Genomic DNA, 18,417 nt, shown 5'->3' on the forward strand with positions numbered 1-18,417 from the left:
CGTATATTGAGTTAAGGGACTTAAAATATTCTTTGATTGGTAAAGGAACATACATTTTTTTCAGGCATCAAGGGTTTGATAAATAGTGGATTTGATGCTCTAGGAGCCGTCAAAACTTTTTTCAATGGCGCCATGGGTTCAGACGGGGCGCTCAGCGTTGACGGTACAGCTGACGTCGAGGGCGCAGCGAGCGTCGATTGCACAGCTGGCGTCGATGCCATCGGTGTCAAAGGAATGTCAAGGGCCTAGCTGGCGTCGAAGGCGCAGCCAGCGTTGATGATGTCGACTTATGCTGATGTTTACGGCTCGACGGATCCTTCAATCGCATTGATGCCTCGACGGCTCTCGATGAGGATCAGGCCTTCGTCCTGGGCTTGGGGGCGTGTGGGATTTAGGTCAAGCCCTTTCCTTACTGGCTTCTTTGGAAGGCACGGTAGGAGCATGGCTTAATATTTTCAGCATTTCTGCTCTAAATGCTTGCCATTTGGCAGGAGTCGATTTATTTGTGGGACAAAATACCCTCTCAGGGGAGGTGTCCGACAATGCAGTCTAAGAAAGCGACCTATAGTGCCTCTTTTTAGACTTTCTCGACGACGATGAGGAGTGGTGAGAGCCACTCCTCGATCTCAATTGTTTGACTTTCTTCCTCTGAGGAGAGTCGCCTCTCGACTTGTCGGTCGAAGGTTTTTTGGTCGGGGTAAATGTTTTGGGGTTTCAACCCACCGCCAATTTCCCCTTTCGCTCCTTCAGGGCCTTTCTGTCATCGACTGGCAGTTGGAGCATGCCAAGTTCTTATGCTCCACCCAGAGAGACCATAGACATATACGGTGTGGATCAGTCAATGACATTTTCGAATCACAATTTCGATACTTCTTGAACGTGGTCTTTGGAGTAGTCAGTGTCAACGAAGAAGACATACTTGCGTATGAAGTAATGAAGCGCGCTGTATTTCTTGAAGCGATAGCATTCGTGGAAAAACGGAACTGAAGCCAACGGGCGCTGCGCATGCTATATATGCCTTCAATTACATCATCCTGAAGACAGAGGCCTTCGAGGTACATCGAGTTGACTGCATCGACGCACAACGCCCTCTGCCGAAACAGATTACTGAAGCAGCTGAAGCTGGATATCGAATATCAAAGATGAGGAATACTTGGGAGGACACAATCCATTAGAAATTGAGTTACAGGTAAGAAACCTAACCCTTCTCCAGCATTGGATCTTTCATAGATTCACATGCTAAGAACAGATTTCAAAGCAGTATGAACTTAGGTGGTGGTAGGATATCGGTGAAAAGCCTACCTTATTTGAATAGATGCTGCAGGACTGCCTTCCCTGTTTTGGCATCAGCAGCATGTTGTTCTTGGAGGCAGTAATGCCTGGTGAAGGTGTGCGGCACGGCCCATGTAGATGCTTGACAAATGTCTTTGAGTAACACCCCTGAGCACATTGCTGCTGATACCGCCGTAGCTCTTGTTGAATGGGCCTGAGCGGGCATAGTTAGTGGTTTGTTAGCTTTGGTGTGATAGAAGGATATGCTAGAGGATTTCAACCTTGCAATTCCTACTAGCAAATGGTATTTAGTTTGCTCAGATGCACTTAGCCGATAAACAGTTGAGTGGAATTTCTTGAGGATTGCGTTCTGTGTCGATAAAATGTTAGCGTTGTTAACGTCTACGGAGTGCAGATCAATTTCTGCCAGGATCTTTGGTTCCTGGAAGAAGACGGGTAGCGTAACCAATGCATGTCTATGGAATGCCAAAGGCATTTTAGGTATAAACAGCGGGTTGGTTGTAAGGACCACCTTGTCTTTGTAGAAACGTAAGCATGGCTCCTTGACCGTGAGCGCTTGTCAAATTCTTAGGTGTGCTATCGCCAACGGTTCAAACAGTTCTCTCATGTGCCCCGACAGGAAAATATTGAGACTCCACTGCAGTGGAACATTTTTCACTGGGGGAAAAGTTCTGAACAACCCCCTGAGGAAATACTTGACTAGATTATCACTGAAGAATGGCGTTTTCCCCCTTTTCCTAGTGTACCTGAAAATGGCCACCAATGCATTCCCCCAGGTGTACTTTTATAGAGGTGTGCGAAAGTACTCCTTGAGCCAACGATAGGAGGCAAAGTAGGATAGTTTATGGGCTTGTTGAAAGAGGTAAAAGTTTTTCCTGCCTCACGCATCAGGCACAGAATCTCTTCCAATTGCTCTGATACGATTTGTGGCCAGAGCCCGTGCTGATGTTAGGATATTCCACATTCTTGTAATAAATTCAGGTGTCCAAAGTCTGCGAGGTCAGGAGCCACACAGTCAACTTAAGTGACCGTGGGTCGTGATGCAGCACTTTTCCGTGGCTTTGAAATACTATGTCGGCTTGATTGCGGAGAGGAATCCGCTGGCCTTTGGACATGTGAACCAGGTCAGAGTACCATGTTTGCCTTGGCTAGTTTGGGGCTATGAGCACCACCGTGCACGGATATGTGTGAATCATTTGGATCACTTTGCAGATAATTAGAAAAGGTGGGAATGCATAGGTAAAGAGGTCAGTCCACGTGAAGGAAAATGCATTCCGCATTGACCCCCGTTGTGTTCTGCTGGCAAAGCGTGCACATTTGGTGTTCTGCTTTGTCGCAAATAGGTTGACTTATGGATGTCCCCACTGAGAGAATATGTGTTGGAGCTGTCTGTTGCATAGTTCCCACTCATGGCACTGGCTGGCAGATCTGCTGAGGCTCTCTGCCACCTTGTTGTTTATTCCCGGTAGGTGAAACGCTTGGAGCGTTATTCTGTTGGCGATGGCCCAATGCCAAATCTTTTGTGCTTCCTGGGAGAGGGTTAGGGACCTCGGCACCCCCCTGCTTCCTGAGGTAGTACATAGTTGTGGTGTTGTCAGTTAATACCCGAACCATAGACTGTTGTACTGGTTGAAATGATTTCAGGGCCCAGCCTACTGCCCTGGGTTCCAGTACATTTTCATTTTATGTGGAGAGAGCCCAAATGTGCACCCCAGCGGACAGGGTCACGATTGTGTTGTGTGGAGTGGGGTCTTGAAACGGCATCCAATGCTGATGTTGTCTGATTTCGTTCACCACTGTAGTTGGTGTTTAGTTGCTCTGTAATCTGCAGCTTGTCATCCACGGCCCTGTGACCTGGGACCATCTGCTGCGGATTAATTTGTGCAGCGGACGCATGTTCAGCCTGCAGTACGGTATGAGGGGAATGCAGGAGGCCATATTCCCTAGGAGACCCATGCATTTCCTGACTGATAACAATTTTCCCGGTTTGAACAGAGGGATAATTGCTTTTAGTGTTATCCTGCGTCGTGAGGGGCGAATTAGTGCTTTGTATGTTACAAAGTGAGCCCCCAGAAAAACCAGGCTCCTGGAAGGCGATAGAGAGGATCTTTTGAAGTTTATCTCAAATTCTAATTGCTGCAGTAAGAGCTGTGTTTCTGCAATGGAGGTGTGAGCGTTTTCCACGGTCTGTGCTCGCACTAGCCCGCCGTCTAGATATGGATAGACATTGTGGCCCTTTTTCCTGAGTGCTGTCGCGACTGGTGCCAGGCATTTGGTAAATGTTCGATGCGCTGATTTTAGCCCGAAAGGGAGCACTTTGAATTGATGGTGCTGACCTGCTACTGCGAAGCGTAGATACTGTGGATGTTTCTGGTGCAGAAAGTTGTGCGGTTGTACCGCTTTTATGACTTGTTGCAGGGTGACCATTTTGAAGCACTGCTTTTTGATGAACTTGTTTAGCTGTGTAGATTTAGTAGCAGGCGCCAGGTTTTGTCTGGTTTCTGTACCACAAAGTATCAAGAGGAAACCCCCTTCCCTTGTTGTTGTTTTGGTACTTTTACTATGGCATTTTTGTTAACATTTGTTTTATCTCTTGTTTTACCACCTTTAGATGTGCTGTGGAGTTTAACGGTGGGATGTTTGGTGGTTGTTTTGTGAACTCAAGCAGGTGGCCTGATTCGACTACTTGTAATACCCACTTGTAGCGTTGTTATTTTTTATCGCAAGCAATGTAGATGGTGCACCACTTTTCACCCCACAGGCGCTGTCCAAGCCGCGCAGTCATGCCTGAGGCTTTGCTCAACTCCTCTGGGAGCCTGAAGATCCTTGTCGCTGCTGTTGCTGAAGCATTCTCTTGGTCTTTTGTAGCCTTGGGATGGTTCCCTGTATCCCTGTGAATAGTGTGAGGTGTTCCAGTATGCCTGGAACCTCTGACGTTTCCCAATGAGGTTGATCTTCCTGCTGCTCCTCGAAACGTACAGAAATTATACTTTGTTTGTAGGTTTAGCGTCTCATCCATTTGGGCCCAAACAGATTGTCGCCTTCGAAAGGCATGTCCAGCACCTTCTGCTGTACATCAGATCTAAAGTCTGCAGAGTGGAGCCATCCTTGAGCACTACTCTGTTTGTTTAAACCCAGTTTCAGCTAGGTCAACTGCGATGTTGATATTATGGTTCGCAGACTCCTCTCTTTCCTTCAAGTTAACGATTGCTTCGGCATGCTCCTGTTCTGGTAAGTGCTCCAGAATGGGTGCCAATTTATGCCACATTTTGCAGTCATACCTGGACATGGTGGCTAATGCGTTGTCCACTTTTACTGTAGTGGCCCCCACCGTAAGTACCTTCTTTCCCAGAGCATTCATTTTTCGGCTTTCTGTTTCTGGTGGTACAGTACATTTACGTGACTGAGTGTGCGACTTTCTGCTGGCTGGCACTGAGACAACCGACTTTGGGGGCAGGCTGCAACGTGAGGCACTTGGGAGTGGCTTCTGGTGCCTTGAACTTTTTCTCTAGCCTGCCTTTAAACGCTGGCTCTATAAAAGGGTGCCTCCTGATACAGAGCCCCTCTTCCAACACATGGTCGAGGATTGGAATTGCCAGCATCGATTTCCTTCTTTTGTTCATATCATCGAACAAAAAACATTCTTTTTTTTTCCTCGGAGGGGATGAGGACAGACATGCCAACATTCTGAATCCCTTGAGAGGGAGATTTCAGCACCAAAATCGGGAGAATGCATTTTCCCCATAGGAATGCATTGGGAACATTGTTATTTAAGGCGGGAGACAGTAACAAATAGTACAGTTTTTAATGAAAAAAATCGGGAGTCTCCCGCCTGAATTGGGAGGGTTGGCATGTATGTGAGGACAACCTCCTGGCAAGCTTTTGTTATGAGTGAGTGGAAAGTCCCAATCTCGCATCAGCAGTGATGGTTTTGGGGCTTCCTCCGGCTGGTCATCCAACTGATCGTCGTATGTGACCCACTGGTCATCATCTTGTGGTGATGTTGTGATGGATGTTGTGTCTTGTGGGCCTTGATCTGTGCCCGTATCAGTAAGCTTCCCTTCATCTTGGGCAGTGCAGCATATTTCTACTGTGTCAGAGCCTGTACCTCTGGAAGCCGCTTGCCTTTTAGTGCTACGATGATATGGGGAGAGTGATTTCTCTCTGTGTTTTTGTTTCTTTTCCGCTTTTCGCAGAGGAGAGATGGCCCTTTGTGGCTGGCATTGGAGTTTTTCAAGTGCCTATGGATCTATGGGAGGCCCCCATGGCGTTTCTGGGTGCCATTGCTGTGCTACATGTGTTTGTGTAGCCACTGGGGCTTGAGGTCCAGCCAGAAGTCTAGTGTCCAGTTGCGTCAGTAATTCTGGAGTGTGGACAGAACTTGCAGTGAGAGGGGAGATTGCGGATTTAGCAAGGGTTCTTGCAGTTGTGCCACAGGAATATCCCTTAGTTCCCTTGGGCTATGCCGTGGCCTCTGCGGGAGATGTGGTGATCTTAATGGTGGAGGCGGTTGTAAGAGCGTTCTCATGGTTGTGGACTCGTCAGAGTGTGAGAACACTGGTGATGGTATGCGTTGGGCGCCAAACTCAGAATCCACTTCGCACTGCAGGATATCTTGGGGCATGACTGGAGAGACCGGGCCGTGATTGGGTGGTTCTGGATTGTTTCTCGCACCTGATTGGTCCAATTGCGCCTGTGGAAGTTGTGTGGGTTCAACACTTGTAGGCTCCTGCCTGCGCTCATGTTTTTCCACAGTTGTCTGTTTTTTGTCATCTCTGGTTTTGTTTTCCCAATAGACGGTTATTTTTTGTCCACCGCTAGCGGAAAGTGTCTTGTCAGTCGACAAGCGGGTTCTTGTTCTTCGACGAGTGTTTCTCATCGATGACGAGTGTTTCTTGTCCGTTGATGACAAGTGTTGTTTGTCCGTCGACGAGTGTCTCTTGTCCCTCGACAAGTGGGTTTTGTTTGTCAACAAATGTTTGTTCGTCGACAAGTGGTTTTTCAGTGTTGAGCAGTTGTCGTTGGTTAAATGTTTTTTTGTTGTCGCGCTCGTCGACAGGGTAGACCCCTTGGTCATCGGTCATCGACAGCACCTCTGTGGGTGGACCACCTGGCAGAGTCGACAAAAACAAAGCAGCCGCTCCTATCGCTGCAAAACAGTACTGAGAGAAGACACGTTTATGTAATGACACTGTCCTCAAGGTCTTCTAATTCAGTATACAAAATAAATCTTCCAATCTGCGTTTTATTGTATCTCCATAAACCGCTCTGGTGTCTGCTGGAGTGCCGAGGTCTCAAGAGTAAATGGTGCTCCCTAATTGCTTAAATGTGGTTGACATGCTGGTCACGTGTGCCTGCACATCATGATTCAGTGATCTAAAAATATGCCTGTAAGTCCCAGTGGGGCGACAGTTGCCGTGCCTGATCACTGGGTAATATTCGGACAAATGTAATGTCCTGAAGCCTTATTAAAATGCCTTAGCAGTCAGAAACGCTGCAAAGAAAATGTGGGTGACAGCGTCACCCAAAATCATGATATTCTGTTGCATCCGTAACTCATGGGTCTTGAAGTCTTATTACAATGCACCAACGGTCAGCAAGGATGTAAAGCACATGCAGGGGACAACTATTCGCATACGCAACTCAAATGACTAATATAATTTGTGCTCTACACCAGTAAAGACATGCTTTCTTGTTCTGTGGAATAAAACTACAGAAGACATATAAAACGTCATCAAAAGAAGAGGAATAGTAAAGAAGAGAGCAGACAGTGATGAATGCTGGCTCTATTGACACTAGTTCATCTGACAATCATAAGTAGAATGGTGACACTGCTATTTTTTTACAAGGCACAGTGTAGGTTCAGCTCTTCGTTCATCTCGATGGGTGTCAGGGACTCAAGTCGGTGTACCGAGAATGCTTCTCACTGGGCTCATCTTCTTGTGATGCCACCTTGATATCCTTTGGAGTGCAATGTCACTAGGACCTGGAATTTCATCTGCATCCATGTGTCCATGTTGTTGAAAGTGCCTTGCCACAGCTAAATTTACATTATTTGTGCGCACATTAGACGTGTGCTCGTTCCATCTAAATCTCACCCGTCTCTTAGTTATCCCAACATATTAGATACCACATGGACATCTAATACAGTAGATAACACTTTGACGCACAAGTGGCAAAATCCCGGAGTTTGATCTTTCCTCCTGTGCAGGGGTGAAAGACTATGGGGCCTTTGGTGATATTATTACAATTACTGCAGTTCAAACATGGATAGGTCCCCATTCTTCCTGTTCTGATGCTAGCAGGTGTAGGGTCCCTGGTGTTGACTAGCAGATCTCTTAACTTCTCGCTTCTTTGGTAGGCGAATACTGTTGGTGCTGGAAATAGGTGTTTCGTTCTTTCACCACTCCTTAAAATATCACAGTGTCTGTAAATGCTCTGTTTGACTCTCTGGCTCTGTAAGGAGAATTTGGAAAAAGAATACCAACGGGGGACCCGTTTCTTTCAGCTTGGTTATCAAGAGTGGCTGGCGCGGGTGGTTGGCGGTTCTTGTGATGGCTGCTTTGGGATCTGGTGTGAGGTATCCCCTCTCGGGGATTTTGTGTACTAGTTTGTTAAACTCGATCGTGCATTCTTCAGGATCACTCACGATCCTTTTGATTCTTAATAGCTGTCCGTATGGTAGGTTCCGAAGTGTGTTAGGAGTATGAAAGCTCATCCGGTGGAGGAAGTTATTCCTATAAGTAGCTGTGGTACAGAGAGTGGTAGAGATTACCTTATCTTTAACTAAGATGTTGCCATCAATAAAATGTACATCAGGTGTCCCCATTTCAGCAGTACACTGGATCCTAGGATCCATCTCATTGATGTAGATGAGGAAATATTACAGAGTGGCATGGATTCCATGGCACACTGCAAAAATGTCTTCAATGTATCTCACCCATCTGACAAGATAGTTCCGCCAGGCTGGGTGGTGCAGTATATACAGGGTCTCAAATCTGTGTATGAACGAGTTGGCGTATGCTGGGGCAATGGAGGCACCCATGGCGGTGCCCGACGTCTGAACAAAGTGCTGGTCTTTGCATTTGAAGTGAGTTTTGGGAAATGAATTCCAATAAGATCATAAACTCTTAGCAGTTCCAATGTTGTCAGTCTGTAGCAGTAACAATTCGAGAGCTTCTTGTCCTTCGTCATGAGGAATGCTAGTATAGAAACTGGTGACATTGATGGTGAGGAGAATGTCTTCATCTGTAAATCTGATGGTCTCAAGTAATTGAAGGAAATGTGTGTTATCCTTTACATACATAGGAGTGTTTTGGATAAGAGGTTGAAGAAAGTGATCAATGTAAGTAACTAGTGGTTTAACAGTCCTCCTGTCGCTGCTACTATGGGTCTGCCTGGAGGGCCCACCAGTCTTTTGTGTATTTTGGGGAGGTGGTAGAAGGTGGGTACCATAGCATGTGTAGTAGATAGGAACATCTTGGTTTTGTGTGAGATACAATCCAATTCCTCAGCTTTGAGTAGCTTGCTATCTATGTTGGATTTTATGTAAATAGTGTGGTCATTGTCTACGGGAGCATACACATTACAATCCTGAAGCTGCCTCATGCACTCAGCGTGGTAGTCGGTTGTGTTGAATATGACCAGTGCTCCGTCTCTGTCGGCTGGGCGTATGGTGATGCTTGGATCAGTGTATAATGACTTGATCTGAGAGATTTCACATCTATTCGGATTGGAGTGTTTAGGTATCCCATATTTGAGCTGTTTAAGGTCACTCATAACCATATTCTGGTAGATTTCAATGGATGGGACCGTGATCGGTGGAACAAAGGTACTTTTAGGTTTGAACTCGGTATATATGTCATCGTCTTCTGTTTCATCCATGTCTATGCTGTCTTCTTTAGGGGGTAGTTCTGCAAAGAAGGTCTTCAGTGTGAGTTTGCGTGTGAACTTGAAAAGGTCAACTTTCATACTGAAGAGATTGGAACTGTATGTGGGGACGTATTTTAATCCTTTTTGCAAGGTGCGGGTCTCGTATGTGGTAAGGTGCCTGTCGGACAGGTTGACGACTAGGTTCTCTGTGTCTGGTGTCGGGTCTGTATCCCCCGACTCCTTCAGCCTCCTTCCTCTCTCTCCTTGTCCTCTTCCTCTTGTGCCCCGCTGTACAAAAATGTGTTGTGTGAGGTCCAAACTCTCTCCTGTAGTGCCTGTGGCAATTCCTGAGGTGCTTGCCTCCTGGACCGTTGTGGTAGCAGTCGGAGCGTCTGTCTGATCTGTTTCAGTGCTGCTAAGATCTGATGACAAGTATCCTCCTGCTCTTATCGGTTGCTGCTGATATTTGTCGGCCCATGGTTATACCTCGTTGTTCAGGTAGTCTAATCGTGTTTTATTTCTCCAAATTCAGTAATGGCGAGTTTTTCATTTATCAACTTGAAAAAAAACACACACCAAGATAGCCGCCATGGACTAGGGAGAAGGGAACTGCACATAGTCCATTCTCCCTCTCTATGGTTGCCACTGCTGCGACATGGATGCGCCGGGAACACAGAGTGTTGTCAATGCTGGCGAGGGACAGGAAAGCGCCAGGTAAGTGGGTTGGGGTGGAGGCGGCTGAGAGATGTGGAAATTCTAGTTGGGGGTGGGGAGTGGAGCGCGGTGCCCCTTTACATGCTGTCCCAGCTGGGAAGATGGCGGCCTCCTGCTTCTGAGGAGGCTTGGAACAGGGGCTTTAGCATGAGGTAAAGACCCTGTGCTGAGCTTCCTTTTTGCCTGGGAGGCTGCCACCCTCAGTCTCCCGTTGGGGTTCTAACATACAAAATACATTAAATTGAATTAGGTATCTCGGTGGACGATAAGGTTTCAGCTCCCAATGTTAGGGAGTGCACAAATAATTGTAAATCACTCCCCCATACAATCAGCCAGATGACTGACGCTGATTCACTATAATTTGGTATACCCGTTTCCATCATGTTCTACAAATAACTTTGTTACTACATTCACAAGCTTTTTAACCCACTCTGTGGGGGCTTAACACTAAAGCTTATGATGGCAGTCCAACAATAGGACTTTGACCACCAACTCCTTCTGGATATTCCTTGAGTCCTTGGCCAACAACATAACTCTGGCCCAATTTAAATGTTTTTTTGCAGATTAACAGGAATAGAGTAAGGGACTGCGGCTACAATTATGCAAGAACCAGTGGAACAGGGATAGGGCAATAGGGACCTGGTAGTGGTGCCGTCAGGAGGAAGGGAGTGGAACAATGGAAGGCAAAAAGATGCGTTAGAAGCCACTGGGCTTTAGGGTATTATGTGAACACATCAGGATCAGTCAAGAAGTTTTAAGAACATCACGTTTTACAGAAAGTAGGTGACAAATGCCTATAACAACAATTCAGTCATTGTGCCATCTATAAGCACATGAACAGGCCCCTTGCACAATATACTTGTAATGTCTCTCATGGTCGAGACACCCATCTGGCAGACAAGTGGGGCAGAAAATAAGACACATACCAAGCCTCACAAACAGACACTTACTGTACCTGATACATGTGTCTGTGAACGTGGCTCAGCCTCTGCTCTTGGTCACATGCACGCAAAATATTCTGGGGTGCTCCACTGAAAAAGGCAGGGTCTGCCCCAAATGGAGGATCAATGATTACTGAGCAGTAGGAATCCAGGATGTTGCAACAGCAGGTTTCCAACCAAGCACCATTCAACATACCTCTGCTCAGTTTGGCAGACTCGGCATACGCAGGACACCTGATGCCTCCTTCACTTGTTCTCTTGGTGTGATATCCCATGTGCAGCTACAGTCACAGGACGATCATCCTACCTCGACAGATCCTGAAAGGCGTAGTAGTAGGCCCTGCATCAGATACCCTCCCATACTTACATGCACAGAGTCGGTCTTCGGACAAACAAAAAAGGAAGTCACAAGGATGGAGTAGGGCTGTTTTTAGCCGAGCACTTAAGTGGAGGGACTCAGTAAGGTGTTCTACAAAATGATGTGGCTTGCATGGTTGTCTGCCATAAGAGACTTGCCCTCATGAATATATGACTGGGAGGGGCAAAAGGGACAAAGATCTACTATAAGGTGATAAAGGTCGTTGATGATTCAAAGCTTAATTATATGGCACTGTGCAAGCTCTTACAGGTTCAATTGATTTTGACATTGTGCATGTCCTGTTGCAGTATCGGCCCTGGACATGAGAGGATATTGCAGTAGACCAAGAAACATTGGCCAGTCAAACTCTGACTTACCTGCACTTTAAGCTTTGCTGCATCCATTTTCTTACGAAACTCCTTCTGCAACTTAGCTCTCTGGGAAGCATCTCTGTGTTCTTTGCTCTCAAGTTCTTGAAGCAATACTTGGGTTTCAGCTAGCTCAGTTTTGGCCTGTTCTGCTTCTTGTTCCAGCTGTGAGATTTTTAATTCATATTGGTGGTTCACAGACTTAGCGTCATTACCTTAAAAGAGGTAAATGTATTACAGAGTGAAAAACAGATCTTCAGCCATAACAAGCTAAGAAAAAACAACTGGAGTAGGTATCTGTGTATGTACACTGCGGTACCATAAGTCATGAGGAAATAGAGTAAAGCTCAATTCCACTATTCACCTGCAAATGCCAACAAGCTTACTGAACTTAATGGTTTTAATACAAAACAATTATTTCTCGATTGTTTTCTTTCCTCGAGAAAGAAGTTCAACAGAGGAAAACTGTTGCATCAGCATGAACATTTTATTAAAATACTAAATTGTACTGTTGGGGGCCGTGAATGTTTGCACTTAAGTTTTCAACCTTTTTATTCAAAAGCACAAAATAAAGGGGCAAAAGCACCTTTCCTTCACACTCCTGAAACAGCAGTAAGTGAAAATGCCTGCTGTAATTGACACTTGCAACAGGGATTTGCAATGGATTTGAATCTGCTTGCTTTTACTCACTGAGAATGGCAGGCAGATTCATCACGTCATGCGATTCCTCACGTCATCATCTTGTGTACAGTTTTAAAGCCGAAGTTGGCTAACACACCTAAGAACAAGAAGAGTTATATGCCTATGCAGACATAGGTCTTAAATTGTGTGATGCATTGTTCTCTTTCATAACAGTGTTACATAGATTCTCCCTGGAATGTAAACTCCACCAGTATAATGTATACTGTTGATGTTAGACTAACCTTACAAGTCAATTACCAAACCATTTTACAGTGCTTTTACTTTCGGGAAGCTTCTGAGAGAGCACCATTTTTGGTAGTGTCTTTCATGTGCTTCGTTTTCTATTTCAGTTAGTGTCGCAACTGTCAAATGATCTTTCTCCATGGGAGCGAGGTTGTTCCAATTTATGAGGAACTTCTTCCTGATCTGCTGGGCTTTCTTGAAATGTTATGAGAACTTCTTCCGGATCAGCCGGGTTGTCTTGAAACACAGGTAGGATTTTGTTGTGAGATACAATATTATGTTGTAAAAACTGCCACATTGCTGCAGGAATGCCAAATATATGCCATTCCTCACCAAACAGGAGATGGAAAATGTACGGGGATCTGAGATAATGGCATGCTGAAGATCCCTTGAGCAACTGGAAGATGCGGTTTCATTCCATGTATCGTCAACAAACTTCTACCAATAAGTAATTAAATAGGTGTCTAATAGTACCATGACTCCTAGTTCTACATCCCATCAGATTAGCTTCTTTATGTTGAAATTTTCTTGTTTTTAAAAAAGAACGTTTAAAACATTTTATTTTAGTTTTCATAACAAACACGTCTTCTTACAATCATCATTTGGATGTTATTACACAACATGTAAAATCACAGGTACATACGCCTCAGCTCCGAGCATTGCAACCATAACACAACCCACTAACACTTCCCCCGTATCTGTACAAATATCAATCAACCTCTTGCCGCCTACAATCCTCTTAATAACGTAAGTAATGTCCATATTCTTGCCATCTCATGGTGGGCGTAGGTCCATATTCAGCTCCAATGTATCCCAAATCTCATGCCAAATCCAATATCACAACTCCATACCATCCCTTGGATACATCTGGACATTGAAGTCTCTTTCTGTCCTCCCCCATTTACAGAAGGCTCTATGCCATTCTCCCATCTTGGATGCCCCAGCAACTTCCAGGCCATAGCAATCGCACTTCTGGCTAACATTAATCCCAGCGCCAGGACTCTAACCTCACTTTTCCCTTGTCTGCCCATCCCACGGGAAAGAAGGCCCAGCAAGCAGTGTTCGATTCTAAGCTGAGCCCTTACCGCAAGTAATTCCAAGCAAATAGCCTCCCAAAAGCCCACCACTATATCACATCCCCACCACATGTATATCATCTCTCCTACATCTCCAATACGTCGGATCCACTCAGACTGCCATTTTAGCAACCCTCACCGGGATGTAGTATGCCCCTCACACAATTTTATATTGTAGCCATTGGAATTAAACATTTCTGAAGACCTGCTTCGCATATTCAAGGACCCTAGTGTGATGATGGAAATGCATTGGAGGGACAGGGCCTCCATGTCCTTGTCCTGTTCTCCTTTATCATGTGTGTTCTGTGTTATTTTCTGCACAGGAGTCCATGTGGGACTCCTGGCAGTGCAGCTCTTCCTCTTTTTGGTTTGGTGAACCAACCCATGGGACACTCTTATGGCACCCATGGGTGGGGTTACAACCCTGTACCCCTAGTGTATGTTTTTGGGCACCTATGTGTGGCCCACAGAGCAGGGTATGGGCTGGTGACAGCTCCATGCTGAATTTGACAGGCGCCCTGAGTATCCTCCATTTTGGGATACCCAGGCCCTGCCATTGGAATCAGTTGATTCCTGATAGGAGATAAGATGGCCCCTGTGGCCTCTTGCTTTCTATTGCCGGTTACCTTGTTTTCCCAAAGTCCTGGGAAGCCCTGACTCTGTCCCTTTCCCTGATTGGCTGTTGGGTGGAAGTTCCATATATGGTATTGTGGGGAAGTCCAGGCCAGACTGGCTGGAGCCTTCCCAATGACTGTATGTTGTGGGTACATCCTTGGGGTGGGGCCTGGGTGAATCGAGTGTGTGACCAATATGCATTTCATGTTATGGGCGTCTGGTTTCTGGTATGTGACACAAAGACTGAGACAGCCCTGCCCGAAACTGGTATGAATGCAGTGTGGAGTGCTGAATGGCTGGGCACTTGTCCCAATACACATTCCTTTTTGTGAGTGTCTGGATGGAGAAGAATGGCCTGAATGTACTGTGAGCCTGATTACCTGCCTGCCTGAATGCCCTTCTGAATGATTGGTTACCTGAGTGTGACCCAGCAGAGTGAATGAGAGACCAAACAGTATATCTGGGGACCTCTCACTGATGGAAATTGTTCAGAAGCTGAAGTTGAAACTTGATGCTTGATCTCGAAGCCGAGCCGGAAGAAGAACGTTGACTGCTGTTACGCAATCTGAAAGCTGCTGTGCCTTCAAGAAACTGATCCAAGAGAGGACCTGGCTAGGAGACCTCTTCCCGAGCTACGGGGGACCATTGTGCACCAGTTAACCTTAACCGAAGAGCCCTGTCGGAGAAAGTCAAGGTAGGCGACGAACTGAGGAGAATCTGCCGGTGGGTTTCCTGCCACCCGAAGACCTCACAGACGCTGACGAAGATCCAAAAGCCAGCCGTGGTTGAGTCCCGTTCGCCGACGCCAGACGCCGACAACCTGGTGCCCTTGATTGTCGTCGAGGTGCACTGCACGCCTCATCTTCGCAGGACATCCACGACCGATCGTCGACGAGCACCACCAGGACCGAAGCTGCTGCCTCAATGTCTTTGTTCACCCTTTTCTTCATGGGATCTCGACGATCCGTGGCTCCTGCCTTAAAGGGAGTTCACTCAAGAAGGATCCGTCGGCGACCCATCGTCGAACTCTGCTAAACCAGGTACATTGGGGTAGTAGAACATTTGTAGAAGGAGCTAAGACTCTAATAGACAATATATGGACTGGGCTTGTTTAATATCTTATTTACAGGTGGGGGGATCCTCATACAGAACTGTGCCTGACGGTAGGGGCCCAGCATTCTGCCAATTGTCTAACCAACTTGTTTTCCTCCTACGTCTATGGTTGATACCTTTTGCTATTATGATTTGTATGCCATTGGAAACTGTCAGCAGTTGGTGCATTTTAATGGAATCAAGAGTAATTGTGGTACCACATTTCACCTGTATATATTTACCATTTTAGAATTGCCTGAGCACAAAATGAGTTTTTGTGATTATGTACATAACGTGAACCTTATTTATATAAAGAGCTGTGTTATCACTAACATAGTGTGTGAACATTCCTTTGTGGGTGCTTGGGGACTACACTGTACTTAAGAACCAGCCTGCATCACCTCCTGAGAGCTTAAGCCTTGATTGCGCGTCCAACGTTACCAAATAGAGATTCTTGGCTGGGGTGCTCTGTGCTTTTACTCTGCCATATAGAGAGCAGGAGTACAGATACCACCCTGCAGTCCTTACACCCAGTCCACTCACCATCTGAGTGTTGCTCACCAATTTCCACTTTCCATTTAAGTCTGAGCCCCAGCGGCGAGTCCTCCCCTTCATTCCTATTAGCCGCATACAATTCCCGACACACACTACCCCCTTCCACCAATTGAAAAAGGGTTACATTCATGCCATTAGATACATGGTTTCCTGGGCAACCCATCCGAGGCCTCCCGCACACCTGCCATCAGGGTGGCAAACTCTAAAAAGTTCAAGCGAATTGACGGATGGGTCGTGTAAAATGATGTGCATGTAATGGCCCTATACCCTACAAACAAATCATCTATGACCCCCGCCTCGCCCCAATCGCCCAACTGCCTCCCCCTTCTTCCCGGACACCACTGTCCTTAATCTGCTAATGCCCAGTGGCACAGCCGGTAAAAAGGGAAACCTCTGTCCCGCTTGCCCAGTGGCCTTTCACCAAACCCAAATAATGGTGCACACCAGGATGAGGACTTTTCCTAGTTCCCCATCTCGCCCTCTTAACATTTCTAGCTCTCGACAAGGTTCTGAATCCTTCATGATCCAAATCATATTGCGGTCTTTGTGTGGTTGAGCACACCGGTCCAACGTGTACTGCAAAATTGATGCCCAATAGTATCCTCTGAAATCAGGTGCCTCGATCCCCCCAGTTACCCGCCGGAAGCTGCAAGGCACCCAGAGCAATCTTCAGTGTCTCCCCCTTCCACAGTAGCCTAGATAAGGTACTATGCAGTAACCGGAAGCAAGCAGCCTTCAAAAACATCAGCATGACCTGGAAGACATACAATAATCAAGACAACATCATCATTTTCACCAGGGCCATCCGACCCATCAAGGAGATGGGGAATTCGATCCAAAATTCTGTGAGTCTCTCAAATGCTACAACAAGTATTCCCATCATTCAGGCTATACATCCACTCCCAATCAGCACTGACCCTTATCTCTAGATATTTAAATCCCCTGACCAACATTGCCATCCCAAAATGCTCAAGCCCTCAGTTGGCATCAGTGGGTAACACATACACAGCCAACTTGGACTTATTAACTGCCAGTCCAGAAAACTCCCCAAACTTCAACTGTTTGCATAGCTTGAACTAGGTTTGATTCTGAATATATAACAGCACATCATCTGCGCACTTAGATATAGTGTGTATGGGCCCCCCCACCAATGATGAACCCATTTCCTCATGCCTCCGTCGGTATTGCTTCCCCAAAGGTTTGAAAAACAATGCAAATATCAATGGGGAGAGTGGGCACCCCTGCCGCATCCCCCTACGTAGACACCACAAGGTGGAAATCATCCCATTCACTGGCACCCTGGATGACAAGCCTTCATACAGCAACTTCACCCACTCAATAAAATTGACCCAAAGGCCCATCCTCTCTAAAACCATTCATTGAAAGTTCCAAGAAACAGAGTCAAACACCTTATTCGAACCGAAGCTAATCACTGCTAGCCTCTGCTCAGTCCGTCTGTTTATCCAGGATCAAAATTAACCACTGCAGGTTATCCATAGTGGACCAGTCTGGTAACAAATGGACCAAAGTCTGCATGAATGGGGTCAACTGGCTTGCCAACACCATGCACACAATTTTAACATCCACATTTAACAGACAGGGGTCGGCATGACGCACGCCAGGCCGGATCCCTAGCTTTCTTGGCCAAAGTTATTACAAGGACCTCCAGCATGGATCCTGGAAACCCCCTCTCGTCTTAGCCTCCAGAAAAACATCCAATAGCTAAGGATATCCATGTAGTCCTGGTACACTTCAACTGAAATCCCATCCGTCCCTGCAGTCTTAGCTCGGGATAAACTGCTAATTGCTCTAGATACCTCTTGCACATCCACCTCCCCTCCAAGCCGCTCCCTCTGATGATTGCCTAGAAATGCTAGCTTAGCCTCCTCTATCCACTGAGCTGCTTGATGGGCGTCAAACTCGTCCTTTTCCTGATACAACATGGCATAAAAATCTCAGAATGCAGCACATTTCCTTTCATTATTCGTGGCAATTGACCCATCTGAGCCGCAAATTCCCTCACACCAACGCGGTCCCCCCCTCTTTTCTAACCAACCAAGCCAGTAATTTACCTGCCTTATTACGTTCTGAATGCTGATGGGAAATGTATCCAGCAGGATTGGAGTAGGGTGCGGAGTGCTTCAGGACTGTTCCCGGTGCAGCATACCCGTGGTGACAGTCTGTTATCCCTGTCTTTCGTGCAAGAAGGAGAAGAAATAACTTTAAAACCCCTGCTCCATAGCAGAGCATTGATTTGTGCTGCAGGAGTGTTTCCGGTGTTCCGGAGTGTCCGCGGTGCAGCAGTACTTTCACTGATTCTGTTTACCAATGTTCGCAACCGCCGCAAGGTGGAGACTTGCCTGTGGCACCCTCTGAGAAAAATTTGGTTAGAGCATTGTATGATTCTGCGATGCGACTCGACCCATACAAACACAATGGTTAAAGAGTCTACTCCGGTTTCTCATGTGCCCTGAACTAGATGCCAGCTGCGATTCATTGATGAGGTTTCCTCCCTTTGGCTAGTACAACGGGAGCAACGATTACTTCTTCTAATGAATAGTGTATTCAACATGAAGTGAAAGACGCTGATACTTGGCGCCAAGATTCTG

The 18,417-nt window shown here is 46.4% G+C and overlaps 1 protein-coding gene across 1 annotated transcript in view; it reads right to left on the minus strand.

The window, feature by feature from the left end:
* The window catches only part of KIF27 (kinesin family member 27), a 1,764,776-nt gene that overhangs the window by 891,486 nt on the left and 854,873 nt on the right, over positions 1-18,417 (minus strand). The window contains exon 10 of the mRNA XM_069625864.1: positions 11,556-11,761. Within this exon, the coding sequence (XP_069481965.1) occupies positions 11,556-11,761 (206 nt within the window). The remainder of the gene's footprint in view (positions 1-11,555; positions 11,762-18,417) is intronic.

Source organism: Ambystoma mexicanum, chromosome 6p (assembly GCF_040938575.1).
Source record: "Ambystoma mexicanum isolate Mex_15411 chromosome 6p, UKY_AmexF1_1, whole genome shotgun sequence".
NCBI classification, from domain to species: Eukaryota; Metazoa; Chordata; class Amphibia; order Caudata; family Ambystomatidae; genus Ambystoma; species Ambystoma mexicanum.